General features: G+C 33.6%; 1 protein-coding gene across 2 annotated transcripts in view; it reads right to left on the bottom strand.

Annotated features, from left to right (window-relative positions):
• ERGIC2 (ERGIC and golgi 2) overlaps window positions 1-21,544 on the bottom strand; it is a 43,950-nt gene that overhangs the window by 17,429 nt on the left and 4,977 nt on the right. Inside the window, exons 2-9 of one of the 2 annotated variants that reach the window (XM_040488527.1) lie at window positions 18,627-18,691; window positions 16,693-16,835; window positions 15,056-15,164; window positions 12,463-12,509; window positions 11,129-11,199; window positions 5,251-5,291; window positions 1,223-1,324; window positions 228-323 (exon numbers count right to left, since the gene is read on the bottom strand). In XM_040488527.1, coding sequence (XP_040344461.1) covers window positions 228-323; window positions 1,223-1,324; window positions 5,251-5,291; window positions 11,129-11,199; window positions 12,463-12,509; window positions 15,056-15,164; window positions 16,693-16,798 — 572 coding nt within the window. In that variant the 5' untranslated portion in view covers window positions 16,799-16,835; window positions 18,627-18,691. The remainder of the gene's footprint in view (window positions 1-227; window positions 324-1,222; window positions 1,325-5,250; window positions 5,292-11,128; window positions 11,200-12,462; window positions 12,510-15,055; window positions 15,165-16,692; window positions 16,836-18,626; window positions 18,692-21,544) is intronic. The other variant, XM_040488528.1, reaches the window with a different exon arrangement.

The raw sequence follows: 21,544 nt of genomic DNA, 5'->3' as shown, positions 1-21,544 counted from the left end.
AAATTTTTTTTAATAAACATTGAAAATTTTTTTAAATAAATAAAGTTAGTAGTCTTCTCTATCCTGAGATTGAAGCCCTGAATGTAAGTTTCAAAATATCAAAAATGCAGATACACAACATTGTAAACAGTCCTTTAGTAGTTATGTTATTTGATTAGCAAAGAATTTACTTTTAAACCAAGCTGCCAACTTGTCTAAAGTATTTTCAGTAAGTTAAAAGAACATACTTGCCCACAGTTATGTGAAAATTCCCCGCTACTTTATTGACATAGAGATGACCATGAATTCTGCAAGCATCTGGAGGCTGTGATGAATCATCTTCCCTGTTACAACATGAGAGGAAGGATTACTTATGGCACACTCAACACAGTCACCGTCCTGTGGAAGGAACACTTTGTAGATGGGGAAAAGAATCCCTAAAAATCAATTTTTAGGTAATGATCTAAATGTCAAAAGTACCACAGCAGTTTTTTGAAGTCTACACATTTATAAAAACTCATACATCTACAAAGTAGAAAAACAATTACATATATATATACGTGTATATATGTGTATATATACACATACACACACACATATATTCACACACACACACATATATTCGTTCCATGGTTCTTCACATCTGACCACAGGACTAAGGCCAGTAAGAGAAGAAAGATTAAAAGAATTAGTCCAATAAAAACATACTTTTGTCAGCTGTTTCTGGCACTGTAGGGGACAGAGAAAGATGGAAGTAAGAATGAGGGAAGGCATGCCATCCAAGTTCAAACAGACAATGACATCTTCCTAAGCAAATGTCAAACCTCTGTATAGTTTTAAATTTAAATGATCATTTTCATGATTATAGCATTTCTAAATATCACCTGTTGTAACCTAAAAAAGAGAAAAAAAAAGTGAAATAAAAACACAAACTCCTAACCAAAGTTTCTACATCCTCATAAAATAATGGCAAATGCAATTAATTTGTTCTTAAAACCTAATATAATTTTATATGGAAGTATGCCATACACACATAAGAGAAAAATTAAATGAAAATGAAATAATATTATTTGTGATCAGGAAGATCAATATCACAGGCTATAAATTTAAGAGTAAAAAGAAATCATCACACAGAATGATTACATCCTCTAAGAAATATGAGATTCAGGAACTAAACCAATACTCAAACTTTGTCATAGTCAAATCCTAATAAATAGTTGTACATTTAAAAATTACATCTCACCTTGGTGGAAGTGCTGTTGAATCACTTTTAAAAGCACTTTTAAATATGACATCTTGAAGTGAATGTTCTTCTTGGAGTCTGCTCTGAATCAGCTGCAGCATCCTACATACAACATCAACAAGCAACGGTTACAAATACACCTAGGAATACAAGAAAGCTAACACTTTTTTAAAATAACAATGGTTAGCAGACTTACTTAACCCATATATTTGTTATTACAAGACTTTATTCTAAAATAAAGTACCAAATTTTCTTTGGTCATTTCCTTAAAAGAAGGAAAAATGAGGTAGGGCAGCTAAGTTTAATAGCTGATGGAGTGAATAATAGATGTGCAGTCAGAGTCACTAAGGAGCTTCTCCTCACCTGAGTATCTAAACTCCTTTTTCACGCTTGCATGCAGCTGTTACAAAATTCTTACCTTTTGTTGGGTATGGAATAAAGTGTGACAGGTACAAACAATAAGACAAGTACAACAGATTTGGTGGACTTAAGTGGGAGATTACTGGGGTATAAACCCATACCACAAGCATCTAATTCTCATTACAAAATAGGCCATTATGGTGTCTCTTTTTCCAAAGAAAAATGGTATAAGACCATTCTGAGCAAAATATTATACTCTACCTGTAATTTTTTAAAAGAATATTAGCATATAAGGCATAAAACTATAAAACAAAGTATATATTTGAGAACCCATACTTAGATTTTCTTTTTAAATATACCTAGCCCCATAGAACAAATTAGTTCAAGATTTTTTTTTTTTTACAAATTTCTTTATGTTCACAGTAACTTATAAAATTATTTATTCTGAACAACAAAACCAAGAATAACAGCTTTCTCTCCCTCTAACACTTCTACCATTGGGCCATGTTATTTCCTACCATGTTTAGCAATAAGTCTGTATCTTTAAATATAATCCTATTTTACCTCCTTTAACTCTACGTCTTCAGATAACTAAAATCCAAAATCATCTGTTTAAAGTTCAAACTCACCAGGTACAAAAATTACACAGAAGGACGAACAGACAAAACACAGAGGATTTTTAGGGCACTAAAACTATTCTATAGATACTATAATGGTAGACATATGTCATTATACATTTGTCAAAATTCAGAGAATGTAGAACACCAAGAGTAAACTATGGACTTTGGGTGATAATGATGCATCCATACAGGTTCACAGATTGTAAGCAATGTACCGCTGTAGTGCCAGGTATTGATAATGGTGAAGGCTGTGCACGGGGGGTGGGGGGGGCAGTGGATATTTGGGAATTCTGTTACTTTTCGCTCAATTTTGCTGTGAATCTAAAGCTACTCTAAAAAGTAAAGTGTTTTTGGGGCGCCTGGGTGGCGCAGTCGGTTAAGCGTCCGACTTCAGCCAGGTCACGATCTCGCGGTCCGTGAGTTCGAGCCCCGCGTCGGGCTCTGGGCTGATGGCTCAGAGCCTGGAGCCTGTTTCCGATTCTGTGTCTCCCTCTCTCTCTGCCCCTCCCCCCGTTCATGCTCTGTCTCTCTCTGTCCTAAAAATAAATAAACGTTGAAAAAAAATAAATAAATAAATAAATAAAATAAAATAAAAAAAAGTAAAGTGTTTTTAAAAAAAGTTTATCTACCTATATAAAACTTGGGGAAAATTATAAACAAATATAGACCCTTATAAAAGGAAGCAAACGTAAATCTAGTATTTCACTCCCCACCATAATGATAAACATTTTTTAGAAGTGCAAGTGAAAGATCAAATATTTACGCACCATTCACTAAAAACACTGGTAAAATAGATCTATTTAAAATAACAATTCATTTTTACACTGTAAATTTAGTTCAGAATAAATCTTAAATCTAGAACTAAAAAGCAGAAATCAAAAAGGCTATGTCTAGGGTTTGAGATTTATTTACTGCTACAGGAGAGAGACTAACTGGGATCTTAAATATTTTTAAAAAGCAGAATACCAGCTGAAAGAAAACTTCATCTCTTTCAGCAAACTCTAAAGGTAAAGAACCATTTAATATGTACATTATTCAGGATGTTAGTCCTTCGGTATCTCTAGTCCATTCTAGAATATTTGTTTAGAAGCAGAACTGATAATCTACAAAGATTCAACAACCAGATCCCATCTTCAGATTCACATGTCTCAAGACAAAATCTTTGGATCTAATGCTACCAGAAACTGAAAGTTTCTAATTTGATGTGTGTCTTATATTTCCAGAGTCCAATTTCAGTGCTGAGCAATGGAAAAAGAGGTTGAAGACAGCAAACTCTGTGTATAACTTTTGTCTCAAATATACCAATATCTAAGCTTATATTCCATTTATGAAGATATGAAAAAGAAAAAACACCTCTATTATGGAAAACAGCCATCATTTTAATAGTAAAAACACAGTGTCTTGAACACTGAATAAAATTCCATGTGAAAGGAGGCTTCTCACTTTAATAGTTCTGGATTAAAGTAATGTCTTTCATCTCTGGATGACTTTCTACTAAAAGCGCTACAAGCCCAGAGACAACTACATTTGATTTCAACCTCAATTTTAAAATCTCCACAAATGGCAAAACTGGAAATTAAAAGAGAAATGCCTTTGAAATGTACTTAGAAAGAAAAAAAAGGAAAAAAAAATGGGAAAAACGGTTTTTGTTTTTTTGTTTTGGCAATAATCTTAAATTAGGTAGAGCCTTTGTAAGCCCTGGAAACAAAAAAGAAAAAAAACAAAAAAAAAAAAAACAAAAAAACAGCACTATATGGGAGTAGGGGTGGGGGAACCATTTATAACAAAGGACTACTTTCTTTAATATACAAAGGACTATTTAAAATTATCAGGAAAAAAAAAAAAAACCAATAACCAAGCAAAATGGGCATAGGGCATGAATGAGCAGTTTCACACAAAAAGAAATACAACAGGAAAAAAAATCCATAAAGATATTCAAGTGATTCATTCATAAAGAAATGTTAATTTAAAAAAAGCATAATACTATTTTCACCCCCAGAATTGGCATAAGTAAAAAAGCCTTGGTTATACCCACTATTGGTGAGGTTGTGTAGAAACAAATTCTATCAGTTTTGGAGTGTAAGTAAAGATATTTTGGCATCACCTATCAAAATGTATTTTTTCACAGTTCTATTGAGATATACTTGACATATCACATTGTATAAGTTTAAAGTGTACAATATACGATTTGACATATTTCTATTTTGCAAAACGATCACCCCATAAGTTAACAACCATCATCTCACATAGTTACAAATTTTTTTCTTTGTGATAAGAACTTATCAGTATGTTAATTAAATATCCTCTGAAAGAGAAATTCCATTTCTATACACTTACACACACTTCCACATATTCACACCATTATATAAGGAATTAGGTTCAAGAAATTTCATTGAGCATTGTTTTTTATATTAGAATCCTGCAAATAATCTAAATGCCCAGTGATAAAAATCAAATAAGAACTATAGTTTATCAGAATGCTGTATGTAGTGAAATGGGAAGATGTCCAAAATACCAGGCTAGGTAGAAAAAAGCAAGTTCTAGAATGAATGTATAGAAAGACACCATTTGTAATGGGAAAAATAAAACACAAGCAAATATGCAAACATACAGAAAATTGTAAATTAACAGAAAATTTCTAGGCTACAAAAGAAATTTAACTCTAGTTATAAATGCTAGTCAGCAGCACTAAGAGTAATAATGAAGAGGCTTTTACTTTTAATATATAACCTTTACTTCATACCCTTTATATTCAAATTGAATTTTAAATGATCACATATTGCCTTATAAATTTTTAAATACTTAATAAAATTTTAAATGAAAACTAAAATGTACTTATGATTCAAAGTACACTAGAGAAAACATTATACAAAATCTCCTATAATTTGACATTTTTGAAATTATAAAGATTAAATATTATATTCTGTTAATATTTCACCCCTAAAAGTGCCCACAAAAATGTTAAATCTATGAATAATTCAAAATGGACAAAATAGAGAAAATTTGATCCAGATTTCATGGACCACAATACTTTAATTCACTTATTACCTCTGCCACTCTTTTTGCTGTGGTGAAAGATCAAATATTACCTGAAATAAAGGAAAACATAATCACTAGCACTGTCAATTTCTCTAGGCTTTTATATCATAATTAAAAAAAAAAATTTCTTTGAGCAAGTAACAAATTTATAATACTGATAAAAACAAGTATTCATGATTTACATTTAATCTTCTGTAAGTGAAAAAATATAATCTATAATATTCTTACTCAAAGCCAATATAAAGGAATTTTACTGATCATAAATATTTACCTGTTACAGTTATCCACATTTATAGGAATGACTATAAGCTGATAATCTGGCATATGTACAAAATGGTATTTTAGGACTTAAAATCATTTAAATGATATGTGCATGAAAGTTTTTATAAAAGAAAAAGAAAAACATAAAGCTCAACTGTAATATCCAAGCATCCAAAGCCCACATTGTTGCCAGAAAGATGCCACGATGAAATCACAATTTTGAAACAAGCTACACAAATTGCCCTATAATTCCCAAATGTATGAATAAAATAAGGAATAATTCAAGAAATTGTATTTAAGTACTATCTTCATAGATTCAAAGTCAGACTAGGTGACTTGTAGAATCAGAGGGAAATATGCAAGCTTTCCATGCTTTATGGCAATATCCACAATTTAACCTTGCAATAAAAAGGCCACTTTTGATTTTTATAAAGGTAATCATAACAAAGCATATAGATCCTACTTTTTAAATTTAGCAATATTGGTTATCCCTCCATAATCGGCTCCTAATCTACTACTCTCTCTCTCTAAAATCCTCAGTTTTTTAATCAAAGTGGAAGAAGCCTTCATTCTATCAAATAGTTCTACATCTCTGCCTTTAGTAATTTAATTATACCAACCTGGGAACTTCGTCTCCTGTAATTGTGACCCTCATGTCTGTCAAAATCCTACATACCATATCCTCCAGGTTAAATTGCCTCCATCTTTCTGATTACAATGAAATTGTCTCTGATTACTCCTGCTGAACTTGTCTACAGCATGTTTCCCACCCTTTTCCCACCATAGCACGCAAGGAAAATGCTAACATCTGTAAAACACATGATGGCAAACAAGAGGCTGCATGCAACTGCTTCCCAGTTACCTTGTAAATAAAACTTTTGAAGGTAGGGACTATGTGATTCTTCCTTTGACTTCCCCAAACTGCTTAGTGTAGTGCTTAGCATGTGGGTAAAGGATCTACTGAGTAGCCTACCGCATGCTACGTACTATGTTACTTAATTCATCACTTCATTGAACCTTCAGAATAAGCTCTGAGTTTGTTATTATTCTTGCCTTTTTTTATGTGAGGAAGAAGCTCAATAGGTTAAAAACTTCTTCCAAAATCAGAGACTGTAAGAGTCCATATATAAACCCAGCTGTCAGATTCCTCACTTTTCCACCATTTTTAAAATTCTTTTCAGTAAAGAAATAGTAATGAAATATGATAGTAAATAGCAAAGTAGTAACTCTCATAGCATAATGTGTGATCACAAGTTGGAAACTAGTAAAGCTATTAGGGTTAAGTTTTTAATATTCGGAGTACATATTAGGATAGTAAGTATGAAAACATAAAAAGTAAACATTTTCTCAAATAATTTTATATTGATAATTTTTACCTAAATATTTTAATATAAATTAGGACAAAGGAACGAATACTTACCAGAAATACTGAACATTTTAAAAATTACTAATAAAAAGTATACAATTAAGTATTTTTAAGTTCCTACCTTTCTGGCCAAGACATGACTTTTAATTATATGACAGTTAAATTTAATTTTGTTGTTGTTGGGGGGGAGCAGGAGGGGAACGAGTCTCAAGCAGACTCCATGCTCAGTGTGGAGCCCGACACAGGACTTCATCCCATGACCCTGAGAGCCGAAATCAAGAGTCCGAGGCTCAACTGACTGAGCCACCCACACACCCCATACGACAGTTAAATTTAAATAAAGCTTTCCTATTCCACAAGTGACTGAAAGAGATGACTAACTGTTGACAATGTAATAATCAATAATCTTGTTACAGTTGCATAATTCTAACATATTCCTTAGTGCCTATTATCTAACAAGGCACCTATACTTCCCATTTTGTGAAACAAAGAAGAAAGGATAAAATTAATGCTTTTCAGGAGCTTAAAAAATCTAGCTAGAGAGACAAGCTCTCCGGAAAATATATGTAAACAAAATCAGGGACTTAACAAATGTGAAAAAAGGGTAGGAATGAGAGCCACTCAGAATAAGGAGAGAATGCTAAAGAAAAAGTGTAAGTAAATTTTAGGGGTGCCTGGGTGGCTCAGTTGGTTAAGCATCTGACTTTGGCTCAGGGCATGATCTCGCAGTTTGTGAGTTCGAGCCCCACGTCCGGCTCTGTGCTGACAGCTCAGAGCCTGGAGCCTCCTTCAGATTCTGTGTCTCCCTTTCTCTCTGCTTCTCCCCTGCTCACTCACTGGTGCTCTCTCTCTCTCTCAAAAGTAAATAAATATTTGGGGCGCCTGGGTGGCGCAGTCGGTTAAGCGTCCGACTTCAGCCAGGTCACGATCTCACGGTCCGTGAGTTCGAGCCCCGTGTCGGGCTCTGGGCTGATGGCTCAGAGCCTGGAGCCTGTTTCCGATTCTGTGTCTCCCTCTCTCTCTGCCCCTCCCCCGTTCATGCTCTGTCTCTCTCTGTCCCAAAAAAAATAAACGTTGAAAAAAAAAAAAAGTTAAAAAAAAAAAAGTAAATAAATATTTTTAAACAATTTTTTTTAAATTTTAAAGGGGAGGTTAAAGATGATTAAGTCTCCTCAAAACCAAATTTTCACAATGTTCAGAGAAACATAAAATGAGGACACAATCTGTATTATCATTTTAAATAATTTTAAATTTGCATCCCCATGCTAGAAATCGTCAAGAAGTTATGCAAGCTTGCATACAAGGGTGAAAGGGAGACTAAAGTGAGAAAAGATTCCAAGACATAATTTATTTCATGGGACAGAGAAGTTTATATTAGGAAACAAGGAAAGTCCCTAATTCAGAGTAAGAGAGGAAACAGTGATAAAAGATAGTAAGACACCCAAGGAAGAAGCAGTCTCTACCCTAGAAGCACTTTCAGGAGTTCAATCAAGTGCCAGAGACCACATGGTGAGGACATTCCAAAGCAGTGTTATTCCTAGCTCTTATGTGGCATGGACAGTGTTCTAAGTTAAGCAAGAATGCTGCCACAGCTGGTTGCTAATGAGGATGGTCACATGAGCTAAAGAAAGAGGAGTTACCCTAGCTCAATTTAGCCTGTCAAAACAAACACAGAAAAGAAAATTTGGGAGGGCCCTGGTGGACCACTCCACTAACCTGGACCAAATACCGACTTCTTCCTTCCTCTTCAAAAGCATCTTAAGCTCTAACATGATTTAAAAGAAACACAATATAGGGGCACCTGGGTGGCTCAGTCGGTTAAGCATCCAACTTCAGTTCAAGTCATGATCTTATGGTTCATGAGTTTGAGCCCCATGTTGAGCTCTGTGCTGACAGCTCAGAGCCTAGAGACTGCTTCAGATTCTGTCTCCCTCTCTCTCTCTGTTTGTCCGCTGCTCATGCTCTCTCTCTCAAAAATAAGGATTAAAAAAAGAAAGAAAGAAACACAGCATATCTAAATCTATACCCTTTCATCTAGGTATTGAAAAAAAAAGTGTGTGTGTTGGAGAAGGTGGGTCAGATAGGAACTGACATAACTCAACAGTCTATTTCAACTCTCAATCACTTAATGGGCCACTTTATATCCCCATTCTAAAATTAGACAAGAAAATAAATAAATAAATGAATGTATAAAAAGATTCATTAACTTGAAAAAAGTGGTCAATCTCAAGTATGAGGGCTAATTTTCCTCTATGATACCATTGCTAGGAATAAGAAAAGTGTTAAGTTTTTCTAATTATTTCTCACCGACATTTTGCATCATGCAGACAGGAAAAAAATGGAATGATCTATGAGATATTAAAGATATAGAATATAATCATTGAATTTTAAAATATAATGAAGACACTGAAAAGAAGATAGGTCATGCTGGATCAAGGTAATTTCTCAGAACTCAGAGAAGTATGAAATACACATCTAATGTAAGAATTGATAAGAATATTGAGAACCACTCCATGAGATTCAGCATCATATAAGAATTTTAAAAAGCAGAGGTAAAACCATTGCTTTAAACAAAATTAAAGCAGATAAACAAGCCAAAAAGTGTGTGTGTGTGTGTGTGTATATGTGTGTATATGTGCGTGTGTGTGTATACATATATATATATATATATATATATATATACACATATAAACTTTAAAATTCAGATCATTAAGATCAACAAGAACCAAAGAACAAACAAAAACAAAAAAATCCACACCCAAAGGGGATCCACACCTGGATATATGGGATAAATATGTGAATTGCAAAAGTAAAAGAAAAAAGCATTCAAGCATGAAAAGGTTATACGTGAAGGAAAAAATAATTGCATCAGAAAACAATGAAGGTCTATAAAGTTCTGAATACAAAACACCATACCCTGAGCTAAACTCACATGTATGAAGAACAGAACAACGTAGGCAGCTGTGCTAGAGTCTATAAAATATAACCCACATATTCTTACTGATTAAGAAGTCTCAAAAAGTCCTTCTGCAAAATGATAAAAAATAAAGAATGGTAGAAAATAAAAGCAATAAAACAGAGTTAAAACAGTAATTATTCTTAATAGTATGAAATGTAATACAAACATCATAAGTGTCTAATAATTATCGACATCTACATCTCTAGATACTAGTTTAATATGTGATAACATGGTACCTGAATGTGTAAGGTACCTAACCTCTTAAAAAATTACAGTGAAATCAGTTTTTTTGAGTGAGAATACAGGAGTTAGGGAGCAGAGAGATTCAGTGTGGCAATAACAAAGTTGTCTTTTCTTTAGAAATCTCTACTTAAAAAGTGTGTTTCAAAAGGCATAAATATATTTTATTGCTATAAGCTACAAATAATTTGGTAATCAAAACTGACCTAAAGGCTTCCTTTTTTTTTCCCCCATGAAATTCAGCTACTTCTAATCCTTCTCCATCACCTTTAGTCTTCACTTTGCAATTTGCTTAAAGAAGTGTTCACAACTGTCAATGATAAACAAAAGAACTCAAGAATGCATGGATAAACATAAGTACCACAATGCCAACAAAGCAGTGAGCAACTCAAAGGGGCTGGGAGTTCCATTCCTTATTCCCTAAAGCTTCTTTAGAGCTGGTTATCATGACTTATTATCACCTGCTCCTGTAATGTGTTTTACCTGCCCCTGTCATGTGGTGGTGTTTCTGATAAATTGGTTATACACAACTCGTACTCTGCCAACAGTAGAAGAATGTCAGGATTTCACTAACTTTGGGAAATGGAAATATGAAGAAGAGAGAAGTAAATGCATAGAAAACTTCTCCTCTAGATATTGCTTCATTCTTGATTATGATAAGAGAAATACAGCTGAAACATTTCTAGACTTAAATTTGGTAAAGGTACAATACAAATAGGACAGAATTTCCAAATCATTCCAAATCATTCGAAGAAAAGAAGAAAATTTCATCATTAAAGCAACTATAAGAAAAAACTATTAGGAAGCATTAACAAAAAATATAAAACAAAAATAAGGTTATAAAACAGACTTTACAGCCTTATCCAATTAACAATGGTTATCTCAAGACTTTGGGATTAGATATAACTCCCCCCCCCAAATCTTCGTAAAGAATATGGATTACTTTTGAATAAAAAAAAAGAGTCTAGCTCATACAAAACTAAAAGCAAATATCAAAACTGTTTTCAAGAAAACAATACCTCAAAGCATATTAATTAAAAAAAAATGTGCATTAAACTTACTGGTTCATAAACTAGACCGTCGGCAGATGCAACCATTGTTTCTGCTAAATCCAATACATCTGCTCCAACATCTGCATAAAAAAATTAGAAGTTTTACATCCTATGTTCAGAGTCAAACTATATCTGATATAAATTAACAAACAGAGATGACTAACAGAAAATTCAAACATATATAATCATTTGCCTATACTACTTATTTGTTCAAATAAGTAGCATTACATAGTTTTGGTAGAAAGTGTTCCAAAATACTTCTGGAAAGTATTCCAAAAAATCGATAATACTTTTTCTAGTTCTTGTTCAGTAAATACCATGAAATGTAATGTAATTTCATATTCTTATAGTAAAAAGTGTAAACTCACTTCACTGAACTGAAGAGCTTTGCAAAAATGGTCAAGAACCTAATCACAAGTACTAAATGGCTGGTATATGAAATATTAAATACAAGAATTATTTTTAGAAATTAAAAGAAATTTTAGGAGAAAACTACAAATCAACAAATAGAAAAAGTTTATTTTGAAAAGACTAAAATTTTAATGGTATGCAAACATCTAAAATAAAGCAAAATATGATATGATAAAGCAAAAAAACAGACTCATAAATATGTTTCTTTACTCCTAAAACAACTACCATAAGGAAAAATAAATGAAAAAAGAGATTTAAAGTTTTTCTCAATGAAATCTCCCAGAAATTAATCTCCTTAATTAGATAAAACTATTTCACAGTTAAAAAACTTTTATGTGAAATACTAACTTCTTTGTCTTCACATTTTAGGCAGTAATTCAAAAGATATCTTTCATGCAAAAGCATCCTCATTTTTGACAGCAATACTGATTTAAACATTATCTATCTAGCATATTAACATTTTTCTACTTCTAGCAGTATAATCAAATGAAGCAACAAGAAAACAGAAAAAAGTATCATCATTATTAAGTTAAAAGACTTGAATCCATATTTTAATATGCATAAGTAAAAGTAAAGAGTAGTAAACCAAAACAGTCAAACAGGATATGTTTGTAGAGCATGGGTGTAAAACTGGTACTCCAAATAAGAAATAAATGATACACCCAAATTAGAACTCTTAACTCACAAGAATTTCCTCCGATTTTCTTTTTAATTATACTAATATGAAAGTTAAATCTCCTTTTTATGGAGAAGAAATTTAAAGAATATAAGCTGGGTAAAAAAATAACTTGCATTAGTAAATAACATTACCATAGCATTTTAAGATATTATAAAGGAAAAAATAAAGTTAAGGCACCACCAGTGGTTTTACTTATTAGCAATTGTTTAAAACATAAACAATAAATGGATTCATCAAGTTAATGTGTACTTACATTGACACTTCATAGCAACAGTAATATCTATATTGATTCTCAATTTGCTAAAAGACAAAAAGAAAGTATTAGTATTACCAAGTGATCAACAAAATATAAGAAACATAAATCAACTGATCTATGAAAACTCAGATTTCAAACAGAATAAAATATGTTGATTAGAAACTGGATAGGAGCCTGGGTGGCGCAGTCTGTTAAGAGTCCGACTCCAGCTCAGGTTACGGACTCACGTTTCGTGAATATGAGCCCCATATCAGGCTCTGTGCTGACAGCTCAGAGCCTAGACCCTGCTTCAGATTCTAGGTGTCCCTCTCTCTCTGCCCCTCCCCTGCTTGCAATCTCTCTCTCACTCTCTCTCAAAAATAAAGATTAAAAAGTAATTAAAAAATAAATAACTGGATAGCATTTATTATGGCCAACACAAAGGCATTTTGAAAGTAAAAATTGTATTTTGCAATTCTAAAAGCCTTTCTGATGTCACAGGTTTTTAACACAATATCCTTTAATTCGATAATGGTAATTCAACAAACTCAACAGTAACTCCAAGCAACTCAGAAAAGTCTACCTCTGTTTACATAAACCTTATATAGAATATTCTTTTGAAAACGTAAAACTTTCCAAATCAAGAGTTAGGAATTACAAGTCTTTCTCCTCTATTTATCAAATAAATATCATATATCAGGCATTATGCCTGATGCCCTACAAATATTAAATTTTTATTCCCTATCATGGACCTATAAAGTATACAGCTTCAGTTTTGCAGATAAGCCGGTGGTGTTCAAAGCAGCCTAAATGCCTGACTGAAGTGGTATATTGAAAACTAGGTCTGTGTGGCTCAGGGTAAATGCACAAACTACCAGAAAAAGAAAAAAAAACAACACTATGATGTTTAAAATTTTGCATGGTCTTTAAAAAAGGCTCAGTCTTGGGGCGCCTGGGTGGCGCAGTCGGTTGAGCCTCCGACTTCAGCCAGGTCACGATCTCGCGGTCCGTGAGTTCGAGCCCCGCGTCAGGCTCTGGGCTGATGGCTCAGAGCCTGGAGCCTGTTTCCGATTCTGTGTCTCCCTCTCTCTCTGCCCCTCCCCCGTTCATGCTCTGTCTCTCTCTGTCCCAAAAATAAATAAACGTTGAAAAAAAATAAAAATAAAAAAAAATAATAAAAAAAAAAGGTTCAGTCAATGCCTTATTTTCAAATCAAATTAATTTTCAAGTATCAAAATTAATCAATCATCAGTGAATAACAGAATGAGTACAATCATATCAGTCCCATCCTGTACTTCCAATCAAAAGCTTTTTCATTCTAATCATTTTATCTTGTTTCAATAGGAATTACAGATTTTTGGAGCTTCCATAGAGTCTTAAAACTGTCTAGAGTTCAAACTGTGCTCCAAATGACTCAGGAGATGCTGTAGGAACCAGAGAATAAGATGAAGTGGCCAAGCTTCTGGGCATCCCCACTCGGCTTACGTGGTAACCTATGAAATACTTCATTGGAAAAAAAGCAAAAAGTGATTCACTGGTGCTTAAAACAACAAACTCTTTGAAAACTAATGGTATCAAGAATAATACTCATACTATAGACAAAGAAACTGAGGCCCAAAAGAAGTCAGTTGTGTTATTTGCCCAAGGTTACACAGCAATTTACAAATACTGCCTTACTTAATTCTCATTAACCCCATGAGGAAGGTGCTATAATTATCCCCATTTTATGAAAAAGGAGACTAAAGCACATGCAGATATAGATTTAGTAACTTCCTGAAAGTCACATAGCTAGTAAACGGCAGAGCTGGAATAGGAACTGAGAAGTAAATGTCCCCTCCTCACCCCTGCCCACCATCCAATGCAGTCTTTTTTTTTTTTTTTTTTTACATTTACTTATTTTTGAGAGACAGAGACATAGCACAATTGGGGGAGGGGCAGAGATGGAAGGAGGCACAGAATCCAAAGCAGGCTCCAGGCTCTGAGCTGTCAGCACAGAGCCCGATGTGGGGCTCAAACTAACGAACTGTGAGATCATGACCTGAGCCAAAGTTGGACGTTTAAGCGACTGACCCATCCAGGCGCCCCCCCAGTGCAGTCTTAATATTATAAACCTGTTATCTTCAATCATTAAAAAATCCAAATACAAACAAAAGAATATATTTTCAAAGGTTTAAAGATGACACTATTTACATTAAAATTTTATTTAGATGTAATTTATATAAATCTAGTTTTAATCATACACAATGTAGCTTTTAGACACTTTTCCAGCTCACACAAGTCAGTAAGATAGTTCAAAATCTAAAGAGTAAACAGTTTCAAAACATTAAACAATTTCTACCATTAAAACACCTAAGTATATATTATGTCCTCCTAACCTTTTTTATACAAGTGCATATTAATTCAAGAAAATCTCTTTTAGAATTTAACCAGGATTGAAATGATTCTAAAATATTTCACCTAATACATGCAATTAAAGAGAATTTTCCAGTACTATTTCTTCATAACTAAAATAAACCACATATAAAAAGTTAGAAAAATTTTTAAAAAGAAGGTATGTTATCTTCAAAACAATTTGAGTCTAAAAGTATTTCAAGAAGAAAAAAGAAGTTACCTAGAAAAATCCTTATCTACTTCATATTCATACTTCATCCATGTATCTTGATATACTGAAAATTCCATTATGGTTAATAAAGCCATAGTGGTAAATGCTATTAGAGAAACTGAGAAAGCAAACAAACAAAACAGAATTAAAACAATTTTTAAAAAGGAAACAATGGGAAACTACTTTAAGTGGGATTAAAATTAGCAAAGAGAGCCCTTATATGATTGCCACGTAAATGGATACTACTATAAAAGGCTTTTCTTAAAATATTCACATAGATTTCTAAAATAGTTAAAAAATGAGGATTTACTGAGCACAAACATAAACACAGCACTTCTACTATTGAGAAAACATTTTATCTCAGCAGTACTAAAGGTATCTCTCACTAAATAGATCTGCCAAAATTTTACGACACACAAAATTGTTCTTTTCTAATGTACAGCAGTGTCATAGATATGATAAATGATGAAAGTAAGCATAGTTTTACAGTATAAATTTGAAAGCAGTACCCTCATAATTAAAAATGCATCATCCATGCCTGTAGCCCAACCTATAAAAAACAAAATTAGACTAATTCCTAGTTTAAATTGCTAGTTCCTAATTCCTAGTCTAAATTCCTAGACTAATTCCTAAGCAATAACAATCTGTGTGCCAGAAACTCAAATAACATTTCCAAATCTCTAATAAAACTCTCATCTACTTTAGAATCTCCCAAATATATCACTTCATTTATAAAAACAGGTAAAAGATTTGACAAAAATAAGAAAACTATCAGATATTATGACATAACACACTTAAAATGGATCATGCAACAACTTGCACTGTTTTCATTAATAAAACTTAATTGCAGGTTAGAAATAGCAAACCCCTTACTATACTTTACCAAATGAAATATCAATCTTATGTGAAATATGCTATTTTATTAGCTCTTCATGGGGAAAGAAAGAATAGTAAATACTGTCATAGTTGCATATTTTTCTTATATATTTCGTATTTAATAAATACTCCCATTTGTAACAGGTACTGTTTTAAACATTTTATAAATATTAATTTATTTAATCACTAAAGTAACCCTGCCAGGGAAATACTGATACCATCCCCATTTCATGGAAGAAAAAACTAAAGCATAGATGGATTAAGTTAACTTCCTCAAAGTCAGGTACTTAGGAAGGGGAAGAGGTGGGATTTAAATCCAGACAGTCTGGTTCTAGAGTCAAAGCTCATAACTATTACCTCATGCTGCCCTTCTCCAACAATGTGAAACTTAAGAATTTCTGTTATAATGTCTAAATTGATTTATTCTTAACCAAAGTAGAACTCAAGCAGTTCAACATTAAATAACTTCCTCCAAGTTCAATTCTATTTATATATAATTATACATAACTCAAGAGCACCAAAGCAGTAAAATTGGATTAAGTTGTTCAGTAATGTTTTAATAAATACTGCTAAATGCATAGACTGCTATGGGTTAGATGCCAAAGAGAATATATATGACAATAAAATTAGGACAGTGTGACATGAGGACGGAGCAGTCACAGGTATGCAATTCACTGATGAGTTCCTCATGGCTACATTTCTGTATGAGCTGACTGGCTCACCGAGAAGTTGCACTTAGTAAGGGAGTTTTAATCTGAACTGAAACTTACCTGTACCCCCACTGGCTGAAGTCTCTACATAGCTGTCAGGAACCTTTGGAAAGGCATCCAACTCTTTCACCAAACTCAAGGTTTTTTTCCGATTCAGTCGCCTCATCTTCAGGAAAACCTTCTTCTTCTTTCATATAGTCATGCTAAGGAATAAATGATGAATAAATGAATCCTCCAAAAAACATACAAAGGTTTCATTTAATTTTAGGTAAGTGACAAATGTTCTTGAAACAACTTAACAATCTCATTCCTCCTTGAGAAAAAAACCTTAACACTTAGCTCAACCTCACCTTTCTCCATCTCACTCTGACAAAAAAATACTAATGAAAGGCAATTTATACACACAAACACATTAAACAGCAAAAAAGTGAAAAGTACTTGACATTCATAATATTTAAATGTATAAATTAAAATAAGAAATAACTTTCCTTCTATTAAATTAACAAATATATTAATATATTCCCACTAATAGATTACAATGAAGTAAATAAAATAGGCACACTCATCTATATTGCTAGCAAGAATATAAATATTCACCACTACCCTTTTGACTAAGTGAATTCCCTTTTTAGGAAGGTATCCTAAAATAATAATCTGGTGTCACTAAAACTTTGATTGAAAGGATAATTTTCCTTTTTTTTTATTTGTTAATATTTATTTATTTTTGAGAGGGAGAGAGACACAAGGTGATTGCAGGAGGGACAGAGAGAAGGAGACACAAAATTTGAAGCAGGATCCAGGCTCTGAGCTGTCAGCACAGAGCCTGGTGTGGGGTTCAAATTCATGAACCGTGAGATCTTGACCTGAATCAAAGTCAGATGTTTAATCGTCTGAGCCATCCAGGCGCCCTATGAGGATAATTTTCATGTCATTTTAAAATAGTGAAGCTAGAAACAAATATCTGGTAGTCAATATAAAAACTATAGTGAATTAAAAGCTCTGAATCTATGTAAACACTGAAAATCTTAAAAAAGAAAACATTTAATGACAGGAAAATACTCATATACATTAGGAAAAGACTAGAAGGTCATACGTATAGTTTCATGGGAAACAAAAGGAAAATTTTACAAGAAACTGATTCAAAGTCTATATGCAAAAATGTTAAAAGTAGATCATGGGAGGATTTTACTGTCTTTTTTAAGAAAATTTTGGACTTTCCAAATTATTTTTAAATAAATTAAATAAATAAATAAAATATTTAAAATAAAATAAGTATGTATTGAAATAAAATATTTAAAAATGGACTGCTTGGTATTCTTTTTTTGATCAGTATGCCAACTATACCTAAAATATGTTACAAAGCCATGAAATTAACTGAATTCTCAAATATCTGTGTAATTTTTATAAGACTATTGGTGATGCTATAAAGCATTACCAAAAATCAAAGCTGTATTACTAAAATCAGCACCTAACAGAGTAAATCAAATAGTTGTGAAAGTCACTAAAAGAAAAAGAAGGTCTCTAGAAGAAAGCAGAAAGACGTGTCTGAAATCCATGGGTAGGATTAATACAGAAAGAATAGGCCATATAAAGGGCATTCATGAAGAAAAAGGAAAGTCTGAGAAGTAAAAACTGCCAGTGATCATGAACACTGTCCAAAAGACACTAGTCCCTAACCCGGGGCACTACTAATCAGTCCTAAAGTGAAGTTTGGATGCAATAATAGACTGATTTCATTTGCCATTAAAAACATCCAACTAACTTCTCTTTTCTATTCCATAAACACAACGTGGCCTTCAGATTATAATTTTGGTTCTCATGTGTATGTTTTTCTTAAGGAAAAAAGAGACACATAGACAAGACAGATGAATTTCTGATCCCCATAACAGTCATAAAACTGGTATTCTCATTTGTAAATTATGCTTCTGTTTGTAAGCATAAGCTGTGCTCCCTAAGTTTGTTCAACTCTGAGCAATCACATTTATTTTCTGTACCTGCTTAGTGGTAACTGCACCAAGACCGATCCTTCTTCAATCTTTCAACTTCCACTCATTTGTTCCTATTGGGGTTAAATATTAAATACGTTCAAACCGCTTGTCTTTAAAACGAAACTCTGCATTTAAGATCAAGTCCAACTCCAACTATAGATCTCTGGCTGCTTATCTATAAACCAAACTTAAAAGGATGAATTGTCAGGGCACCTGGCTGCGACTCACAGGGCATGTGACTTGATCTCAGGGTGAGTTCGAGCCTCACATTAGGGGTAGAGTTTACTTTAAAAACAAAAAAAAAGAATGAATTGTCCCCATTTGTACAGTGTGACTACTTCCTCACTACATGTTCATCTCTTAACTAAATTTGCTCTAAGTCATGAACTTTTTTTTAATGTTTATTTATTTATTTTTGAGAGAGAGAGAAAGAATGAGAACAGGGGAGGAGCAGAGAGAGAAGAAGACAGAATCTGAATCAGGCTACAGGCTCTGAGCTGTCACCCAAGAGCCCAACATGGGGCTTGAACTCACGGACCACAAGATCGTGACCTGAGCCTAAGTCGGACACTCAACTGACTGAGCCACCCAACCACCCCATGAACAACTTCTTCAGTATAAAATTCTATGGACGCTTTCTAGTCCTTACCTAATTTTGCCTCTGAAAAAATAATTTATCACTTCTTTTTCTTCTTGAAACAGCATCTTACCTTGCCTTAAATAATACTATATTCCTGATTTTCATTCTATCTCTAAGACCTTTGGTTTACTATGCAGATTCTTCTTCCACTCAGATTCAGCTCTAGGCGCTCCTCCGACTCTCTTTCCTAGTGATCTCCCCTCCCTTCAATTTCCATTTATATGCCCATTCTTCTCAAATCTTTATTCCCAGTACAAATCTCTCCGCAGACATATATTTTTGCTTTCTATGATATTTTCATGGGGTCATTCCAAAGGCAATTCAGACTCAATTAATTGCTTGTTTAATTTTCTGTTTTCTCCACTCTAATGTTAGGGCAGGAACCCTAACTTGATCTGCGTATCTCCAATGCCTGGCACAGAGGTATACAATAAATATGAAAGGAAAGAAAAAAAGAAAGGTGGGACATTCTCCAAAATATGAAGGAAGGAAATTTTCCCAGAAATACCCATGATAGCACAGCTTACCAATCAAAACAGTTAAGATAAGTAAATATATAAAAATATAAGATCCACAAGGAGAGGAATTTTTTTTTTTCATTATAGTAGTCCTAGTACCTAGAACAGTGGTTGGCACATAATAGGTATAGCATGGCTGAGCAAATGACAAAACTGAATTTTACTCCTAAACTTGCTATATTTTTATAAGTTTTATAAATATGTTCTTTTATATTATATATAAATATAAAGACATGACAAGCAGCTAGTAAGTTTTATAAACTTCTAACAATTCACACAGCTTATTCAGCACTCCTCCTACCTGGCTACCTCCCCACCTCCATCTAGCATTTTCCATTCCTGTTTTCCATGATTACTCTTCTACAATGGAGCACCTTGCCACTCTGCTACTCCTCCTGTCCCATTCCTGTTAGTCCAGCACTAACCTGCATCATCAAAGAAACTCATTCCATCTCCAATACTTGCCACTCTACTCTACAGAGCCACTGTTCTGATATGAACAAGTTGTCCAGTAACTTCTGTTTTTCTGAAAGCAATCCTTTTATCTGCTTTCTTCATGACACTTGACATTCTCCTGGTGGTAATACCCTTCAAATCCTTACTTCATTTCTGAGACTCACCAGGTAAGGCAGTCGGTGTTTTATTATGATTTCTCAACCATTTCTTCCCTTTTCAAGTCTACTTCTAATAATAATAAACACAGGGGTGCCTGGGTGACTCAGTATGTTGAACATCTGGCTCTTGATTTCAGCTCAGGTCATGATCTCATGGTTTGAGAGTTCAAGCCCCATATCAGGCTCTGCACTGTCAGTGCAAAGCTTGTTTGGGATTCTCTCCCTCCCTCCCTGTCTGCCCACCCCCCACTCATGCACATGCACTCTCTCTCTCAAAAATAAATAAATCTTTAAAAAAATAATAATGAACACATATACTACCCAGAATTACAGCTTTCATATTTTACGTTAGGTATTATTTGAATTATTTATTTATTCACTTAATCCTCTAAACGACTCTATAAAGATGATACTATTTTTATTCTCACTTATAGATAAGGAAACTGAGGCACAGAACAGTCAGGTAGTATCTAAAGGGACACACAGCAAGTGGTAGAACTTGTATTCGAACCCAAACAACTTGGCTCCAGAGTCCATGCTCCAAACCACAGTGCACACTGATACTTCAGTACTTGTGATCATCTTCTAGTAACGTCTGGATCTATTTAAAATTTCCTTAGTAACTTTAGCACCTGGATCATTCAATATGCTTCTCTTCTTCCCCATTCCTTCACAGTCCTTTGCAAGTCATGACCCTATGACACTCATCCTGCGGCATTTATTCACAATGATAATGCTTTTACCATGTAAATGTAACAGATTTTCTAAGCCAGTGACCTCCATCTATGCAAAGCCACACACAAGCGAGACCATTTTTGGCTTCTCTTAACTTTCAAAACAGCTCCATCTCCAAAATCCAAAACACTGGTTTTCCTCTCTGAGCAGAACCAATTATCCTTCCAGCTCTTTAATTTCCTAACTAGGACAGAATTTGTCCATTTTCCCTGTGTTTTCAGTACACTGGACTTCTCCCTGTTATCCCGTCCCACTGCTCCCATCCTCACTCTATTTCCTTCACCGTCTAGCTTGGTCAGCCACTTTTAAAAATGCATTTAGAAATACGCCAAATCACTGGTTTCCAGAAGTCACTGCCATGGTATTAGAAAATTTTCTGAACCTAAATAAAAAAAAAAAAAAAAGAAACTTTTAAGC

The sequence above is a fragment of the Herpailurus yagouaroundi genome, unplaced genomic scaffold (genome assembly GCF_014898765.1).
Source record: "Herpailurus yagouaroundi ecotype Mexico unplaced genomic scaffold, PumYag 166, whole genome shotgun sequence".
NCBI classification, from domain to species: Eukaryota; Metazoa; Chordata; class Mammalia; order Carnivora; family Felidae; genus Herpailurus; species Herpailurus yagouaroundi.
Note: the sequence above shows the minus strand (reverse complement) of the source record. Positions and strands in the feature narration are given on the sequence as shown.